Source organism: Athalia rosae, chromosome 7 (genome assembly GCF_917208135.1).
Source record: "Athalia rosae chromosome 7, iyAthRosa1.1, whole genome shotgun sequence".
NCBI classification, from domain to species: domain Eukaryota; kingdom Metazoa; phylum Arthropoda; class Insecta; order Hymenoptera; family Athaliidae; genus Athalia; species Athalia rosae.
The window spans coordinates 5,650,769-5,667,246 of NC_064032.1; the positions used below are offsets into that span (position 1 = coordinate 5,650,769).

At 40.1% G+C, this 16,478-nt stretch overlaps 3 protein-coding genes across 16 annotated transcripts; 1 reads left to right on the top strand and 2 right to left on the bottom strand.

The window, feature by feature from the left end:
• The first annotated feature begins 65 nt into the window (after positions 1 to 65).
• LOC105686850 (DNA-directed RNA polymerase I subunit RPA1) lies at positions 66 to 13,122 on the top strand. Of its 3 annotated transcripts, XM_048657966.1 has the most exons (14): positions 66 to 372; positions 443 to 609; positions 6,116 to 6,353; positions 6,437 to 7,007; positions 7,083 to 7,428; positions 7,504 to 7,868; positions 7,970 to 8,328; positions 8,402 to 8,516; positions 8,593 to 8,956; positions 9,034 to 9,192; positions 9,262 to 11,286; positions 11,371 to 11,526; positions 11,587 to 11,890; positions 11,975 to 13,122. In XM_048657966.1, the coding sequence occupies exons 3-14, from the start codon at positions 6,170 to 6,172 to the stop codon at positions 12,091 to 12,093; spliced, it is 5,067 nt and encodes a 1,688-aa protein (XP_048513923.1). In that variant the 5' UTR covers positions 66 to 372; positions 443 to 609; positions 6,116 to 6,169; the 3' UTR covers positions 12,094 to 13,122. The 3 variants fall into 3 exon arrangements, with proteins under 3 accessions (XP_048513923.1, XP_012257740.2, XP_012257577.2); XM_012402317.3 differs by having other exon boundaries at positions 242 to 609; XM_012402154.3 differs by lacking the exons at positions 66 to 372; positions 443 to 609 and adding an exon at positions 5,786 to 5,912.
• Positions 1,532 to 5,739, bottom strand: LOC105687133 (protein SHQ1 homolog). Of its 10 annotated transcripts, none has more exons than XR_002306076.2 (11): positions 5,308 to 5,739; positions 4,964 to 5,154; positions 4,670 to 4,887; positions 4,177 to 4,581; positions 3,986 to 4,109; positions 3,729 to 3,892; positions 3,501 to 3,655; positions 3,384 to 3,431; positions 2,929 to 3,068; positions 2,432 to 2,491; positions 1,532 to 2,094 (listed from the first exon to the last, which is right to left on the bottom strand). XR_002306076.2 is itself a non-coding variant. In XM_012403002.3 (10 exons), the coding sequence occupies exons 1-9, from the start codon at positions 5,448 to 5,450 to the stop codon at positions 2,936 to 2,938; spliced, it is 1,581 nt and encodes a 526-aa protein (XP_012258425.2). In that variant the 5' UTR covers positions 5,451 to 5,739; the 3' UTR covers positions 1,532 to 2,094; positions 2,929 to 2,935. The 10 variants fall into 10 exon arrangements, 8 of the variants coding, with proteins under 8 accessions (XP_012258425.2, XP_012258207.2, XP_048513931.1 ...); XR_001103116.3 differs by having other exon boundaries at positions 2,907 to 3,068; positions 5,308 to 5,738; XM_012403002.3 differs by lacking the exon at positions 2,432 to 2,491.
• On the bottom strand, positions 12,270 to 16,214 carry LOC105687595 (thioredoxin-2). 3 transcript variants are annotated; one of them, XM_020856542.2, is made up of 5 exons: positions 16,016 to 16,214; positions 13,606 to 13,722; positions 13,405 to 13,518; positions 13,232 to 13,290; positions 12,270 to 12,744 (listed from the first exon to the last, which is right to left on the bottom strand). In XM_020856542.2, the coding sequence occupies exons 1-5, from the start codon at positions 16,037 to 16,039 to the stop codon at positions 12,669 to 12,671; spliced, it is 390 nt and encodes a 129-aa protein (XP_020712201.1). In that variant the 5' UTR covers positions 16,040 to 16,214; the 3' UTR covers positions 12,270 to 12,668. The 3 variants fall into 3 exon arrangements, with proteins under 3 accessions (XP_020712201.1, XP_048513934.1, XP_020712206.1); XM_048657977.1 differs by lacking the exon at positions 16,016 to 16,214 and adding an exon at positions 15,493 to 15,564; XM_020856547.2 differs by lacking the exon at positions 16,016 to 16,214 and adding an exon at positions 13,797 to 13,829.
• Between the last annotated feature and the right edge of the window lie 264 nt (positions 16,215 to 16,478).

Here is a 16,478-nt window from a genome sequence, read left to right on the forward strand (position 1 = left end):
ATACGTCGGTTCTGACGTCGACTACTGGATTGTACGTTTCCAAACTTTTTCCGGCTAAAAAAAGAATGGAGTATAAATTCGCGCTTCTCAAACACGCTGAGCTTCGAAACTTAGAGATTGAAATTTCGAATCACGTGCCTTCGAATTCGCGTTGGATCGACGCAAGGGGTGGCCAAATTGTTTCCCAATTCAACCCGCTAATTCCGCACGCGAGAAATACCGCTGTGCAAAATTTAGTATCGCCATCGCGGTCGAAGATAACGCGTATCACTCTATTGCGAAACGTACGCAGTGTGCGTAAGAACTTGATCCAATAATTTACGGGCTGGCTGGCGGCACAATGACCGGCGAATATAATCGCCACGAAATAACGTGCGTACGTGTAATAAACGCCACACAGATAAAATTAACATGTATACGTATGTACGTACAATGTACATAGGTGTAGAACAAATGAGGATGTACCGATCTATTCGCTGCCAGTGGATGGAAACAAGAGACTACGGTTTTAAATAGATTTCACGCGCAGCTTGGTATAGGTGCGCTTACTATAAATCGTGGACACGTCATTCGCCGGATACAAACAGCGTGGACGCATAGAAGAGAGAGGTTTGTTTATCTAGTTTTTCTAATGGGCCGAAGTCGGAACGAAGCATATAGTACACCAAGTATAATCTATAAGGTTGAAACGTTCGTCAGAATTTTCTTGTCTCTTGACGCCTACGTTTTTATGTACACGGCATTCAGCGTCAAATCGGTCACCCACCCCGTGACCCTGATTAAATCTAGACAATTTTCGTGGATTTTCGTAGCGAAATCTATCCGGCGTTAAATATTGTTACAAAAATGTCGGATCCAGCGGGGTCACGCAGGCTGGCCGATTCCCCGCTAAATCTGTCAAACGTACACACTTGGCGTACGTACGTACATACGTACATACCTATAAAACATCGTTTACAAACAAACGCCGGTAATCCGCGAGGATTTATATAATTGGATGGAGCCTCGTTGATGTAAACACTGTTGCGATAATTCGATAGTAGCTGTGTCATGTCGTAATACTCGCGAATTTTGGGATAATGAAAGAATCGCAAAAAAACTGACACATACACGGCGAGGGGCGATCGCGATTCAATGCGGATCATGAGTGTAGGAGTCGATTCGCGAATCAATCCAGTTCGAGCTAGGTAGATTCGATCGACTCCAAAAATTCGGATTCTTACCAATTGTAAGCTATACGTCCACGTATCTTATCAATGGCGATATAAGGCTTTTTGTATTATATGCACACTTCGTGCGTCCGATGCCGATCGCAAGACTTTTTGCCCCAACTTGCTACGACGCGAATATTGCGATTTCAACCACAATCGCAACGTAATTAAAAAAACAATGAATAAAAATCTAATATAGCCGCGTAGGTTTCTTAATAATTCCAGCTGCGATGTAGGTCAAATTAACGTATCTATACTTTGGCTAAAAAACATGGTAATTGGTAATCTACTGGATGCGATAACGTTGTAAATTCACATTATTGTTGGTGTTGTTGTTGTTATTAATATTATTTCACTGCTCGTATTCTCGTAGTATGAAATAACACCAAATATTGAACAGATAATATTGAGCATGTACTATTTACGTTGTTACATGACGTATAATCTGTAAACACCTAACCATTCAAGTTATTGTAATCGTAATTTTTACGTTACACGTACCATGTGTATTATTATTATTATTATTATTATTATTATTGTTGTTGTTGTTGTTGTTGTTATTGGTGTTGTTGTTGTTGTTGTTGTTATTATTATTGTTATTATTATTATTATTATAAACGTATGCGAATGTCCACGTAATAGAAGTTATTTTAGTGCTGCGTAGTTAGAAAAGAAGTTGCCCTCCGTCTCCTCCTTCTCCTCGTCGTCATCTTCCCGCCTTTCCGTTCTCGCTTGTATTCGAATCTACCGCCACGTCCGCTACCGTGTTCGCGACGACTGCACACATAATTAATTTTTATCGCGTTCTCCGTAAAGTGATATCATTCCGATGATTTCGTCGACCCCATCAATTATAATCAGATCTTTGAGACAGGCAAAAGCTCTGGAATGAAAAATAGAAATCACGTGCAGGAATCGGGATTAATTTCGAGTGTTTGGTCATATTCAACAAAATTTATATTTAACATTTTTTTGTTCGATCTCTTTACGGGTCATATTGTTTAGTCATCTTTTTTTGTCACTGTGTAACACAATTAGAATGCGTTGGTTCAATAATTAATAGTTTGTTGTTTATTGTATCTGGAAAATATTTTCTTGTTGATTTCCTTGTTATTGCGATCTACGACTTCACGCTCAAGGCCGTAATTCATTTGAATTTATATTTGCTAATGGAGTTTGTTCGATACTGCAAAATCAATGCGTCAATGAAATACTTATACCTGAACCAGGTTGGTTGACATTTACCGTCGATGGCGTAGCGAATTCGTTGATGTCGATTTCTGGGGCAAAAAATTGACTGTTTTCCAAATCGTTTAACCGATCATTCCCTATTATATTTTTAGTTCATGAACAAAAATCCGTCGAGTAAATTGAGCTAAGAATAAATACCATGTAGGTGTTTCAATGTTAAACTTTTCGGAGCGATAGATTGGCGATAACTCGATCAATTTCATGAATAGATCAGTTCAGGTTACAGAGTCGGATTTCTGAGTTTACAATATACGCGAATACACCAAAAACTAAATTGAATCATGTTGATTTGGGTCATTCGATTCTTGGGATAAAAATGAAGTGTTTTTCAAATTGATTGTAGGACACTTTTCCAACTTGTTTTAACTATAGGAAAACGGATCAGTCCCTTGAATCGAGCCAGGAAGAAATCCCATCGAGATATCTTGATTTTTCAATTCTTACGGCGATAAATGATCAGATTTACAGGACTGTCATTCCACTTCGCTGGTGTCATCGGAATCAAGGCTTCCGTCGCTGCTACTACTGCTCGAACTGCTGCTATCGGATTCTGTTTCAGAATCTGAATCGCTGCTATCTGATGAACTAGAAGTACCTTTTCTTAACCTATGACAAAATATCCGTGGAAAAACATGAATGAATGATTAATATTATTTTTCCGCAAAACAAGACTCAACACTCGAAAGCCAACTCCGTTAAGTCGCAATAACTTTTTACGTCAGATTTATAGAAAATAAAAAAAAGGATATCAAATTTGACTGAATCGTTAGAAAAATCCATGCTAATGTTACACGAACAATAATAGCTAAGTGAAAAATTGTTATGAAATCAACGAAAAAATCAGTCCGTGACTGAATTTGTTACACAGTGTGGTTAAAAATGACAACGAAACTGAATGTTCTTTGTAAACACATCACTTACAAATAGTCTAAGAATTTTTTGCTCTCCATAGTGTACGTGCACTTGGGCCTTGAATAGAAACATTCGTTTATTTCCATTTTCATTTCGAAAAATTTTTATGTTTCAAATATCACTTACTTGTTGTCTTTGTTATCGTTGATCGCCAAGCTGTCGACTTCATCGATCATTTCGTGAATGGCATTTTCGATAACCAAATCTTCTTCGTGGACCGAAATAGCTGCTGCCTCCAACTCAACAAGATCTAATCCCATTTCAACCTTGGACGGATGCACCTGTAACGATTTGAAGAAAATCTCGATATCTTGTATGGTTTTGTCGACGAAGCACAAACTTACAAAAACTTACTATGTTCAAACTTGCACCAAGAGATTCGAATGTGGAGATCGGTGTCTGTTGCAACCAAATTAAGTAATCTTTTACGTACAACTGATTTAGGATATATCGAGGCTCGTAGGAATTGTTGAACATCTCATGTATTTCGCACAATCGTTTCAGCATATACTTTTTCCCTGTTCAGACAATATGAATTTAGGGAAATATGTGAACTGCGGAGGATTCGGTTGAATGTCCAGAAAAGAAAAATTGGTACTAATTATACAAACCTAAACTGATAACGATTTTAACATCCTCGAATACTTTCAGAGATAACTCCCAGTTTCTGTACAACGGATAACATAACGATCTCCTTATACAGGCGGTAATAACTTCCTCTGCACTCTCAAACTCCTGCGATATTCAATCGAAAAATAACAACAGCATAGCGGTTGTCCAGGAGATTAAATTTATAACTTACCTGGAACCAGCACAATGTTGAGCTTAATTTGTTAATGGTCCAACCACTTTCTACTGTATTTTCGCCCATTGTCGTTCTGTTGTTATAACAACTGCCGAATAGAATATCTACTAATCCCCAACAAACCCTTTCTATTTCTCGTTTGTCCAACAGATATGATTTGTTGGGAAGTTCTTTCAACAGATCTTTTTCCGTGACACTGAGACTAATTTCTGTCCCCTTCAACATTTCCCATTCTGCCTTAAAGTCGATATAAGGCCTAATGTATTCCTCTTGGATTAAATCAGCCATGTAATGTTCCTCGCTAAAATGTTCAAATTCGTGTTTTTGCCGTAAAGAAGAACGCTCGATCGAGGGCGTTGAATCAGGCATTGGCAAGTCTATTATTTCACCAGTCCATCCTGCCTTGAATGAAATGGGAAACAAATTAATTTTGTTTATGGATATGAAATTTGAAAGTTTATCTAAAATTCAAATTCTCCGTTGAACATACTTCGAAAGATGCCAAGGCGTTGGATACTTTGTTGGCAAAACCATACGTGGGAGGCTTTATGGAAGCTTGAATATTTTCCTCAAGAGGATTTTGAGCCACAAACCATTCATCTCCATCTTTCTCCTCGTCTTTGCCACCGTTGCCCTCACAATCACATTCAGTTTTATGAGAGTCCAAACCATTGCTCATTCCATCTGATAAGCTCACCACAGGATTACCTGTAAAAGATGTGATTACAAATTTTGATCGATTAATTTGAAGTAACCATTTCAAGTAATTTTACAATTTCCTTACTAATAACTTCAATGGTGGGTGCAACCTGGTTTTTCTTTTTCGGTGGAGCGAGTAGAGTCGTTATCATGTCTAAATTGAGAAATTCCTCTCCCTTGTTGACTTTAGAGAATCGCAGTACAAAATCACCTTTTTCAGCATCATACGACCCTGTTGATGAATCATTTTCAATGATTTTCCCCGGAAGATTCAACCTGTAAAATTACAAGCAAGTCCTTATAGAATCATATAAAAAATCATATCGATAAAGAATTCACATTTTCAAAGTACATGTAACAATTGATAGTAGAGATTTGATGTTGCGGAATGGATTTTTTTTAATCAAAGATGAATTTTGGGACCAGTACCTTAGGTAATAAGGAGCGGAGTAAAATCTAAAGTCGTAGTCCTCGACGTAGACTTCGGTGTCCTTAATATTAGCGTATGGAGCATGAACAGTAACGATCACTTCACCTTCTGTTTGCGTGAGTTCAAATCGTGGAGTCAGCATTACTCGATATCAAATGAGCCGGTTCAGTTCATTAATAACAAATCGGTCATCGATATTTGTTTTACACCTAAGTGATTGAATAAGCAGTTTATGTTTGTTGCTGATTGTTATGGTAGTGTCTTGATAACATAGGTTCAATGGGTGCACTGTAAGATGTTGACGCTTATTTTTTTAAGCCGATCTGTACATTCCAAGTACGTACATTCTTTTCTTCGCAAACAAAATCAAAAACTATTATTATCTTTAGAAAACATGCGTAGCGCAAAAAAAATTTTACGACGTGCGAAAAATAAAAACGGAAACATGCGGATTCGCAACTATAGTTCGGCAGCAAAGCCAATTGTAAATTTAGGGAAATGAAAAAACCCCACGAATAAAATGAAACGAGTAGCAATCCAGCACACGTGTGCGACAAACTTATCCCAACCTCCGAGCTCCGAATTTAGGAGCCTGCGATACCCGGTAAAAAGTGATTCACAATCTTTCTGATAATTTGTAGACTATTGAGAACGGTTGAGATGTTGGGATTATAATTTCATTCGATACAGTTACAACTGAAAATTGTTTGTAAACGATTTCTCGGAATATAGACAGAAGCTGTCAAGATCAACGTCTGCGTGTTGTTATTGTGACTCGAATAGATACAAAATTTAAATGGTTTTCAGCTATTGTCATAAAGAGTTTTGAATACCGTGAGCAAATAACATCAAACATCCACAATGCAGAGGCAATCAAAGCCGAATATTCGGATGTCTGTAAAACATCATGACCCCCAGAACCTAACATTTTCAATGTTCACCGCTGAAGACATACGCAATTTAAGCGTCACCAAGATAAGTACGCCGCTCTCATTCAATGTTTTGGGCCATCCGCTGAAAGGTGGACTGTACGACCCAGCTTTAGGTAAACAATTTCACTTACTTGCATGGTTCGTGACACGTCAAAAGAATTTTTGGTCTTTGAAGCATAAGTTTTTTTATTCACAGGACCGCTGAGCGACAGATCAGATCCTTGTGGAACCTGTGGCGGCAATATTGTAAGATGTTCAGGGCACTTTGGGCACATAGAACTGCCGGTGCCGGTAGTGAATCCGCTATTTCACAAACAGCTTTGGACCTTAATTAGGCTCTCTTGCTTGTCATGTTTCAAACTTCAAATATCAAGTCGTATGAAGTTACTTTTAGTGGCTAAAATAAAACTCTTGGAAGAGGGATGCATTGCCGAATTAGAGGAACTAACACAAGAAATCCAGCACATCATATCTTCAATGAACGAAGAGGAGGGTGCCGAAGAATTCGTCAGAGAAACAATCGATGCTTTTATGGAGAATATGCACAATCGCCAAAGATTCAATCACAATGTGCAGCTTGCTTCTCAAGAAGATAATGCTACTACAAAGAATACAAACATTCAGAGATTCGTCTACATCGACAACACACTCAAGCAATTTCGTGCGGGTAATCTTTGCTTATACTGCCAGTGTGCAATTCCCAAAGTTAAATCATTCAGAAATAAAATAATGACCACCAAATCAGCAAACCTCGAGACAAGCGAAAGGTAACAGTCAAACCTATTTCAAATTAGCTCCGTTCAATATTTTCAAATGTATCAATGCGTTGAAATGTATTTCAGTATTATCCAGCGAGGTGTCGTTCGACGATTAAATACAGTTCTGATCATGCCCGACCAATCTCAAGAATACTTGCGTCAATTGTGGTTAAACGAAGCAGATTTATTGAGGGTAATAATGCCCTGCTTGAATTCGACTAAAATAGAGCATCCGACAGACATCATGTTTCTCAAGGCCGTAGCTGTACTTCCACCCCTTGTACGGCCAGTGAATTACCTTCAGGGTCAAATGATCGAGCATCCTCAGTCCCAAGTATACAAGAGCATCATACAAGACTGTCTTGTGCTCAGAAATATCATACAAACTATACAAGACGGAAACACTTCCCAACTTCCTGAGGAAGGCAGGGTGAGTCAATAATGATTTCAGTTTTGTGGTACACTGAGGAAAAGCAATTTTACCGATACTGCCATCGTTTCATAGCTTGTTTTCGACCAAATCAGAGGGAACTCGGCGGTGGAAAAACTTCACAATGCTTGGGAGCAGCTCCAAACAAACGTGGATCATGTGATGGATCGAGATATGAACAAGACAACCCAATCTGCAAGTTGTCAAGGTCTAAAACAGGTGATCGAAAAGAAAGAGGGTATTATTCGCATGCACATGATGGGAAAGAGAGTAAATTTTGCAGCCAGATCCGTCATCACGCCAGATCCCAATTTGAGTATCGATGAAATAGGTATCCCGGAAGCGTTTGCCTTGAAACTGACTTACCCAGTTCCAGTCACACCATGGAATGTTGCTGAATTACGAAAAATGATACTTAATGGACCAAACGTTCATCCAGGGTAATTAACTTCTCATAATTTGGCGCTAAAAATTTTCTAGCCTGTAAATTGAACCTCGACAGTGCAACGCAATGATCGCTTGTTGTTACATTTAATCGCAGGGCGGTCATGGTAGAAAATGAAGACGGTTCAGTGAAACGTCTCTGTGCGACAGGATTTGTCGCACGAGAAGCAATTGCAAAGCGTTTGTTGACGACAAGCGTTAAGGCAGGAAGTTTTTTCCGTGGAACGAAAATTGTACATCGTCATTTGCAGAATGGTGACGTACTACTTTTGAATCGTCAGCCAACTCTACATAAACCGAGTATCATGGCTCATAAAGCCAGAATACTCAAGGGTGAAAAAACGTTGCGTCTTCATTATGCAAACTGCAAGGCGTACAACGCTGACTTTGACGGAGATGAAATGAACGCTCACTTTCCCCAGAACGAACTCGCGCGAAGCGAAGGTTACAACATAGGTAACTACAGATTCTATAACTCTTCAATCGACGGATCGACTCAACCACTTGACCGTATTGTACGTTTTCTCAGCGAACGTTTCGAATCAGTATCTCGTTCCAAAAGATGGCACACCTTTGAGCGGTTTGATTCAAGATCACATGGTTTCTGGTGTACGATTAACGCTGAGAGGAAAATTCTTCTCGAGGTAATTATCGAATAGAGATTCGACCAGCGAATAACATTCTTTTCGCAATAATATTTCACGCACTTCACTTCCACAGAGAAGATTATATGCAGTTAGTTTACTCTGCACTGACGGACGTTCAGGGTGATCTGATTTTGTTGCCACCTGCTATAATAAAGCCGAAGTTATTGTGGTCAGGTAAACAAATATTGTCGACGGTAATAATAAATGCCACACCAAGAGGCAGGGCAAAAATCAATTTAACAGCAAGTGCAAAGATCGGTCCTAAAGCATGGGAAACTAGAAAGCCACGACGATGGAAATGCGGCACAGAATTCGATGATCCAAAAACTATGTCGGAAGCCGAAGTTATTATTCGTAACGGTGAACTGCTTTGCGGTGTTCTTGACAAAATACATTACGGAGCTACACCGTACGGACTGATACACTGCGTCTACGAGGTTTGTCGATACACAAATTATTTTTCGTTACGATGGGATATCAAGGTTTGTAAATCCTCCTTGCAATTTAACTTCAGCTCTACGGAGGCGCTCACTCGAGTAAACTACTGAGCGCGTTTGGAAAATTGTTTCAATCACATCTCCAAAGAGAAGGTTTCACTCTAGGCATAGAAGATATTTTGATTCTACCAAATGCCGGTGACAAACGTACGAAGTTCATCAAGGAATGTCGCACGGTAAGGACATTGCATCTCTTCGATTAACCCTAAAAAAACGCGGACTTCACTTACAGCGTTATTTTTCAGATTGGCGAAAGTACGCAGAAAGCTGCCTTAGAAGTGCCCGACGATACACCGATAGAAGAAGTAAAAGCACAACTGCAAAAGTCTTATCTACGGAATCCAAAGTTCCAAGCCATCGTCGACCGGAAGTACAAAACTGCTCTGGATGTATTCACCAACGACATAAACAAAACCTGTCTACCCGCTGGGCTGTTTAAAAAATTTCCCGACAATAACCTACAGCTGATGGTCCAGTCCGGAGCCAAAGGTTCCACCGTTAACACTATGCAGATCTCCTGTTTACTCGGACAGATAGAATTGGAGGGGAAAAGACCACCGCTCATGATCAGCGGTAAAAGTCTTCCCGCTTTTGCTCCTTACGATCCGACACCACGAGCTGGTGGTTTTATAGACGGTCGTTTTATGACGGGCATCCAACCGCAAGAATTCTTTTTCCACTGCATGGCAGGTAGAGAAGGTCTGATCGATACTGCTGTGAAAACGAGTAGATCCGGATACCTGCAACGATGTTTGATCAAACACTTGGAGGGCTTGACCGTCTCCTACGATTCAACGGTTCGCGACTCCGATGGGAGCTTGATCCAGCTGAACTACGGAGAAGATGGTCTCGACGTACCGAGTTCCCAATTTTTGAAAAAGGAGCAGCTGGACTTCCTGGTTGACAACAAAAACGCCATTCTCGAACCAGAACTGTTGAACGGCTTGCGGGATTTGAGCACGCAAAAAATATTGAAAATCGGAAGGAAGATACAGAAATGGGTAAAGAAGCACGGTAGTCCATTGCAGAAACGAAGGACGAGCGAATTCGTCGAATTTTGCACTGAACACTCGGGGAGCGACGTACTCAAACACAGCAAGATCATCGAATCCTGCGGGAGGAGCAAGGGTGCTCTGATCCTGATGAAGAAATGGATAAAATCTGACGAGGAGACGAAGCTAAAGTACAAAGACAAATGCACGCACTGTCCCGATCCTCTGTTTTCTCGTCACACCCAGGATTCCAACTACGGAGTTTTAACCGAGAGGGTGGAGGGTTTGATCAACGATTACCTTTCGAGTAAACGATCTCCGATCGACAAAGATCAGTTGCGAGATATTCTCTCTTTGAAAGTGATGAAGAGTCTCTGTCAACCGGGGGAACCGGTGGGATTGTTGGCGGCGCAATCGATCGGAGAACCTTCGACTCAGATGACTCTGAACACCTTCCACTTTGCCGGACGTGGAGAGATGAACGTCACCCTCGGAATCCCGAGGCTCCGAGAAATCCTGATGATGGCTTCGCAGAATATAAAGACGCCGTCGATGGAAATACCGTTCAAATCACAGCTGCCCAAACTGGAAAAACGGGCCGACAAACTACGGCTGAAACTGACGAGGTGCACGCTAGCCAACGTATTGACCAACGTCAACGTCGACGGGTGTCTGGAACTCTGGCCGCAGAGGAGAATGGTTTACACGTTGACCATGCAGTTCTTACGCCGTAAAAGCTATAAGCGAGAATATTCGGTTCAACCGATATACGTCCTGACGAAAACGGAAAATTCGTTCTTCCGAGACGTCTTCAGAGAGATAAAGAAGTCTGCCAAAGCCTCCGGGGCCTTGTTGCACGTGGAAGAGGATAAGAAACCCGTCGACGACGATCAGCTGGACGCCAACGAGTCGGAGATCAGTGACGCGAATCGGCGAAGAGGCAGACTGGATTTGGGCGAGACGCACGAATCTTCCGACGAGGACGAACCTGCGGAAGATGCGGATGCGACGACGGCCAGATCCATCGCTAGGCACCAAGAAAATCAGGAATACGAGGACCCGGAGGAGGCGAGCGACGAGTCCGACGACGAGATCGAAGACGACGACGACGACGAGGCCGCCGAGGCGCAAAATGAAGAAAAGCAGGAGAAGGACGAGGACGAAGCCGACGATCTGGACGTCGCGAACCGGAGGAAAAAGGTTATCGACATGTATCCCAACGCGATCGACTATGAATTTGACAAGAAGAAATACCTGTCGTGCAAGTTGAAATTCTGGGTACGCTTCTGCTCAATCGATGTTGAGGAGCGATAATTTTTTTTTTTTGGAGCGTTGAAAAATGCAAGATCGATTCAATTTCAGCTCCCGCTACGGATGGCGAAGCTAGATCTGTCCCGGATCCTCAGAACAGTCGCGGAAAAGGTCGTACTCTGGGAAACTCCTCTGATAAGGAGAGCGTTTACATTCCAAAATGCGAGTGACGAGACCATTTTAAAAACCGATGGACTGAACATAGTGGTGAGTTTGCCCTCTAGTGCTCCGCGGAATTGCAAAATAAAAAGTCTCGATTTTCCCCAGGAAATGTTCAAGTATAACGAAATCCTGGAGCTGAACAGATTGTACTCTAACGATATCTACGGTATTTCACAAACCTATGGGATCGAAGCAGCGAACAGAGTCATCGTCAAGGAAGTAAAAGACGTGTTCAAAATGTACGGAATCACCGTCGACCCACGACACTTGCTGCTCATCGCTGACTACATGACGTTCGATGGAACTTTCCAGCCATTGAGTCGAAAGGGAATGGAGAATTCTGCTTCTCCGCTGCAGCAAATCAGCTTCGAGAGCTCCCTCACTTTCATGAAAAATGCTGCTGTTCAAAGTACGTACGGAGTATTCGAATGTCAAAGAGAATAATGCTATCCTGCGTAACGATTTGAATAATAAATCACGATCGTTTATTTAGATAAGAAAGATGATCTTTCTTCCCCATCGAGTCGTTTGATGTTGGGTCAGCCTTGCAAATCTGGAACAGGACTGTTCACTCTGATGAATCGAATGGACGCGGAGTTGACGGCGCAATAAAGGTGGAAGAACGATCAGGACTTCCGCCCGAGAATGCATTTGTGACTGAAATAAATAAGATCGAAACGAAAGCAACAATACCAACAACAGACGTAATAAACAAGATCAATTATTTTTTGTCACCTTCAAAAATACTAAAAGGTCGTACATTATTTATCCAATTGGAGAAATGCATATTTTGTAACGCCCACACTTTATTCAATAATTCGAAAGTTGATGACGATTGTGTGTGGTTTTTTTTTTGTCACGATCTACAAATGGCGTAAATCGTTGTTGTACAATACATCGTTTATTTGTATACTATAATCTGGAAGTATCGTTGAATACATCCGTAGAATAGAAGAATCAATCGGCTTATTTTTGTTTTTTGTCTTTTGCAAATCCCAAAGCGGTTGGATATTTTCTAAAGGCTGAATTTGGCTTGAATAAATTCTCTTCGTGCACCTCATTGCCGACAAAAGCGGAAAAGGTGCCCCTGCGTTTAGTCGATGACATCGGTAAAAGTTATTTTTCAGTGATTAGCATCTTTTCTTTCCATCCGTGTGGCATTTTACTTTTTTTCTGTCTACGCCAAGTTACTCAAGATTCGATTCTGTTTCTGTTTCTGTTACTGTCTCTTTCTCTTGTTCTTTTTCTGTTTCTGTTCCTTCTCTACAAAAAAACGAACAAGTATTTTATTACGGTTCAAACTACTGGCACAATGTAAACAGTGCGGCATTCCATTGGCGTGAACGTTTTACGTGCGACAGCTAGAGATGCTTCAGGCCATGCCTCCTATGGTTGACAAAGTTTCAAGTGCAATGTAAAAAAAAGACGTTAAATATAACCAATAATAATACTAACAACGGTTGATTATAGTGTACATTCTGTTTAAACGATGCTGTGCGATAATGTCTTAAAATGTTTGTCGATGTTTCGTTACTGGTATAATAATTATTGTGCCAACCGATAGGTGCGACAACAATGAAGCTCGGCTGAGAGAAAATATTTCGCGCAACTTGATTTGTTTACATGCATTACATATATATACATCTAGATGTATATGTATATAATAATGTGCACGTACGTATATGTACTTAATTATGTTTAGCTCGTTTAAAACTAAAAAATAATGGAATAATTTTATTTAAGTTTTCACTTGAGTTCCTGGATGGTGGCTTTCAATTTGTCGAAGTTGGCACCGGCGAACGATTTTACCTAGAACAAAACGGAGGCATCTGATTAACCCAATGGGCCGATGAGAAACGAAATGAAGTGAAAATCGATCAGAGATCGGAGAGAATCGTTGATAATTCAGTAACTATTTCTTACCACAGCTCCATTCTTGATGAAAACGAAGGTGGGCATGCTAGATATTTCATATTCAAATGCAATATCTTCACATTCGTCGACGTCAACCTTGAGGATGATTATATCCTTGAGTTCCTGAATGATCGAAAAGTAGAATAACGTCAATAACTTTGTGATGGCGATCAGATTTTCTCATAGTTAATTTTCATGCCACTTATTTACCTGCGATAATTCTTCGAGCTTTGGCCCGATCATTTTGCAAGGTCCGCACCAAGTGGCGAAGAAGTCGATCACGACTAACGTGCTTCCGGCTTCAGCCAGCTTTGCCTTGAGATCGGCCTGGTAGAAAAATAAGCGAAATTAGCTACGAATGAAGTTAGTTCTTATGGAATAACTTAATTACAGAAAATAACCAGTGCGTAAATATACATCTTCTATTATCTTGATTAGCAATTACTCAGTTCTGAGTAAAACTTTGTAAATATTGGAAAGGGTGAATTAAGTTACCAATGAATTTAAATTGAAGCAAAAAACATTTTTTTTACTCTAGAAAACATATAGCTATGACTTATGGTGTTTTCAATACACTGCTGAAAAAATTCTGAGGAAATGTAACAGTGGATTCAGAGGTATGTATGGGACCTAATGTCGCCAGGTAGAAATATTGTATACAAAGTGTTGTTATGGCAACGATGAAAAAAAGGAGGCCAAGTCCGACCGTGTAGAGAGGGTACGTTAATCAAGGTTTTGTAATATTAAGGAAATAAACTATTATTAGTATCGTAAAGTTATGAAAATTTCTCAATTATAATATTGATTTGTCAAAAAAGTAGTCGTAAAATGAAATATTGAGGCATAAATATGCGGACCTATTTAGGCCCATTAGATTATTGGAAAACATTTATGAACGGAATAATGTAGAATGGTAAACTCAGCTATTATTTATGAGGACACGACGTGGCGTCTCAATTCGTGTATACATGCACATTGACATTTTCTGAATATATACATAGTTAAACTGAATAATAAATTCATCCTCCCTTATACTTGGAAGATCTCACGTACCGACTCTAAATATACTTTCATTGGCATGATAAAATTAGTAGCCACGAAATTTACATCGTCAATCATTTGCAAGCAAATCATGCACTTGGATAACAATACCTCGATATAGATCAACGGCACCCACATGAAACAAAATTTTCAATTCCTGAAGTCTTTTAACCTAGTTACGCAGTTTGTGAATGAAAGTTACCGTAAACTCCTAATGAGATGTAGTCATTGCTTCCGATGAAACCAACAGATTCCTAGAATCGGGTTACAGACAATTGCATCAGATTACGCAATAGCACTGGTAAACTCAATTGATAAAAATGACTCAAATATGTTCACTAATTTTGTTTCAGATCTTGGAACCTTGCATTTGATCATAGTTTCTTATTCATTTCTCATGAAAATTATGAAGCCAGATACTAGCATCCCATGGGTGTCGGTGGTCAAGATTATCTAGGCCATATCTTCCTCGATCCTTGAACTTTTTGTGTGAATTGTACATTTGTATCGGAATGCCGAGAGGTTCCAAGTACAAATAAACTTAAGCAGACTTGTGAGATAATTTCAAGGTATGATGACCATTGCACCGTTGCATCGATACTGCTTCGATCTTGTCCTCTGTACTCATTCAGTGGATCGATTCATCTAATTGTATGTTATATTCATTGCAGGTGAGAGAAGTACAGGAAGTTTGGATCAACACCATTCAAACAATGATGAGTTATCAGGAATTCGAATGACCTCATAGATGTACACGATGCTTAGCTACTAGATTGTTACAATAAGTAGCGTTTCGCGTCATTGTGAATAAATTTCCACCCATATGAGACGGTGGATCGAATAGCCAAGGACTTGCATAACGCGACAATCGCCACATTCCTACGATCGGTAATTATTTAGGTCGGCCGGAATCGCGGCTTTCATGATCAATAGTGATATTGCAAAAAACATGGGCGTCATAAAATCCCGACTTTATAGCAGACCGTGTAATTCACCGAGCGAACAATCGAGACTAACATTTAATAAAGTATACGTTCTTATCGCTACGTTACTTGCGTGTAGTCGGTGAAATTTATCGGTAGATAACCACACTAATAGGACTATATCTGCCATAAGTTCAAATATAAATATAAATCGTATCTGCCAGACGATCGTTTTTTAAAACCACCGTCCAGTCCCATGATTTCGATACTTGTCGGACCGGTCGGCAAATCATAATTACGACACTTCCTAAGTAGACGGATGAGAAAGCGATCGGAAAGACTAAAAAAAATTGAACACTAAGCGAGAAAAGGATTTCGAACGCCGCGAGACAATTATGTAATTTCAGATTGGATGCGGAAATTATTCTACAATTCAAAACCAACCAACAATATTGCGTCAGAATCCTCCCTGTTAAGTGTACGTACGATTGGCTATTCGCTTTCGAAGCTGTATTTCGTGCAGTTGGAATTTTCGGTCTGAAAATTATTGCAATTTACACCGATAAATTCGAGTAGTAGGTGGGGACACGTGGCGCATGGTTTCTTACAGGGGAACCGAATAGAGAAAGAGGTAATTTTGAGATCGTTATACTCACATTGTTAGAGATTTTCAGAACCATTTTTGGCTGTGATATCGAATCAACGTAATTGATTTATCGTTGTAATTAAATTTACGATTCGCACGGTGCGTCTTGCACTTCCAAAGGTCGAAAACTATCACTCGACCCGAACAACGTCAACTCTGCAAAGGTCGGAGTCGAACTAACTAGTTGTGTTGGCTAAATACACGGTGATGGGTAAAAAGCAAAGTTTAGAGGCAAAGGGTATATTATACCTATATATGTATAGGTGAAAAGTGAGCGCACATAGGATGAAATGACGAATAGAGAGGCCGCGATCCTGCAGTCCAATCGTGAGAGTAAATGGACAGGGGCGGGCTTTACGAAGATTTACGAACCGACACGAACTTGAAATAATATTAAAGAAAATGGATTGGACAAAAAAAATTAAATAAATATATAGGGTCATATCACCTCTCATTTCTCTCGATTCTTTGGC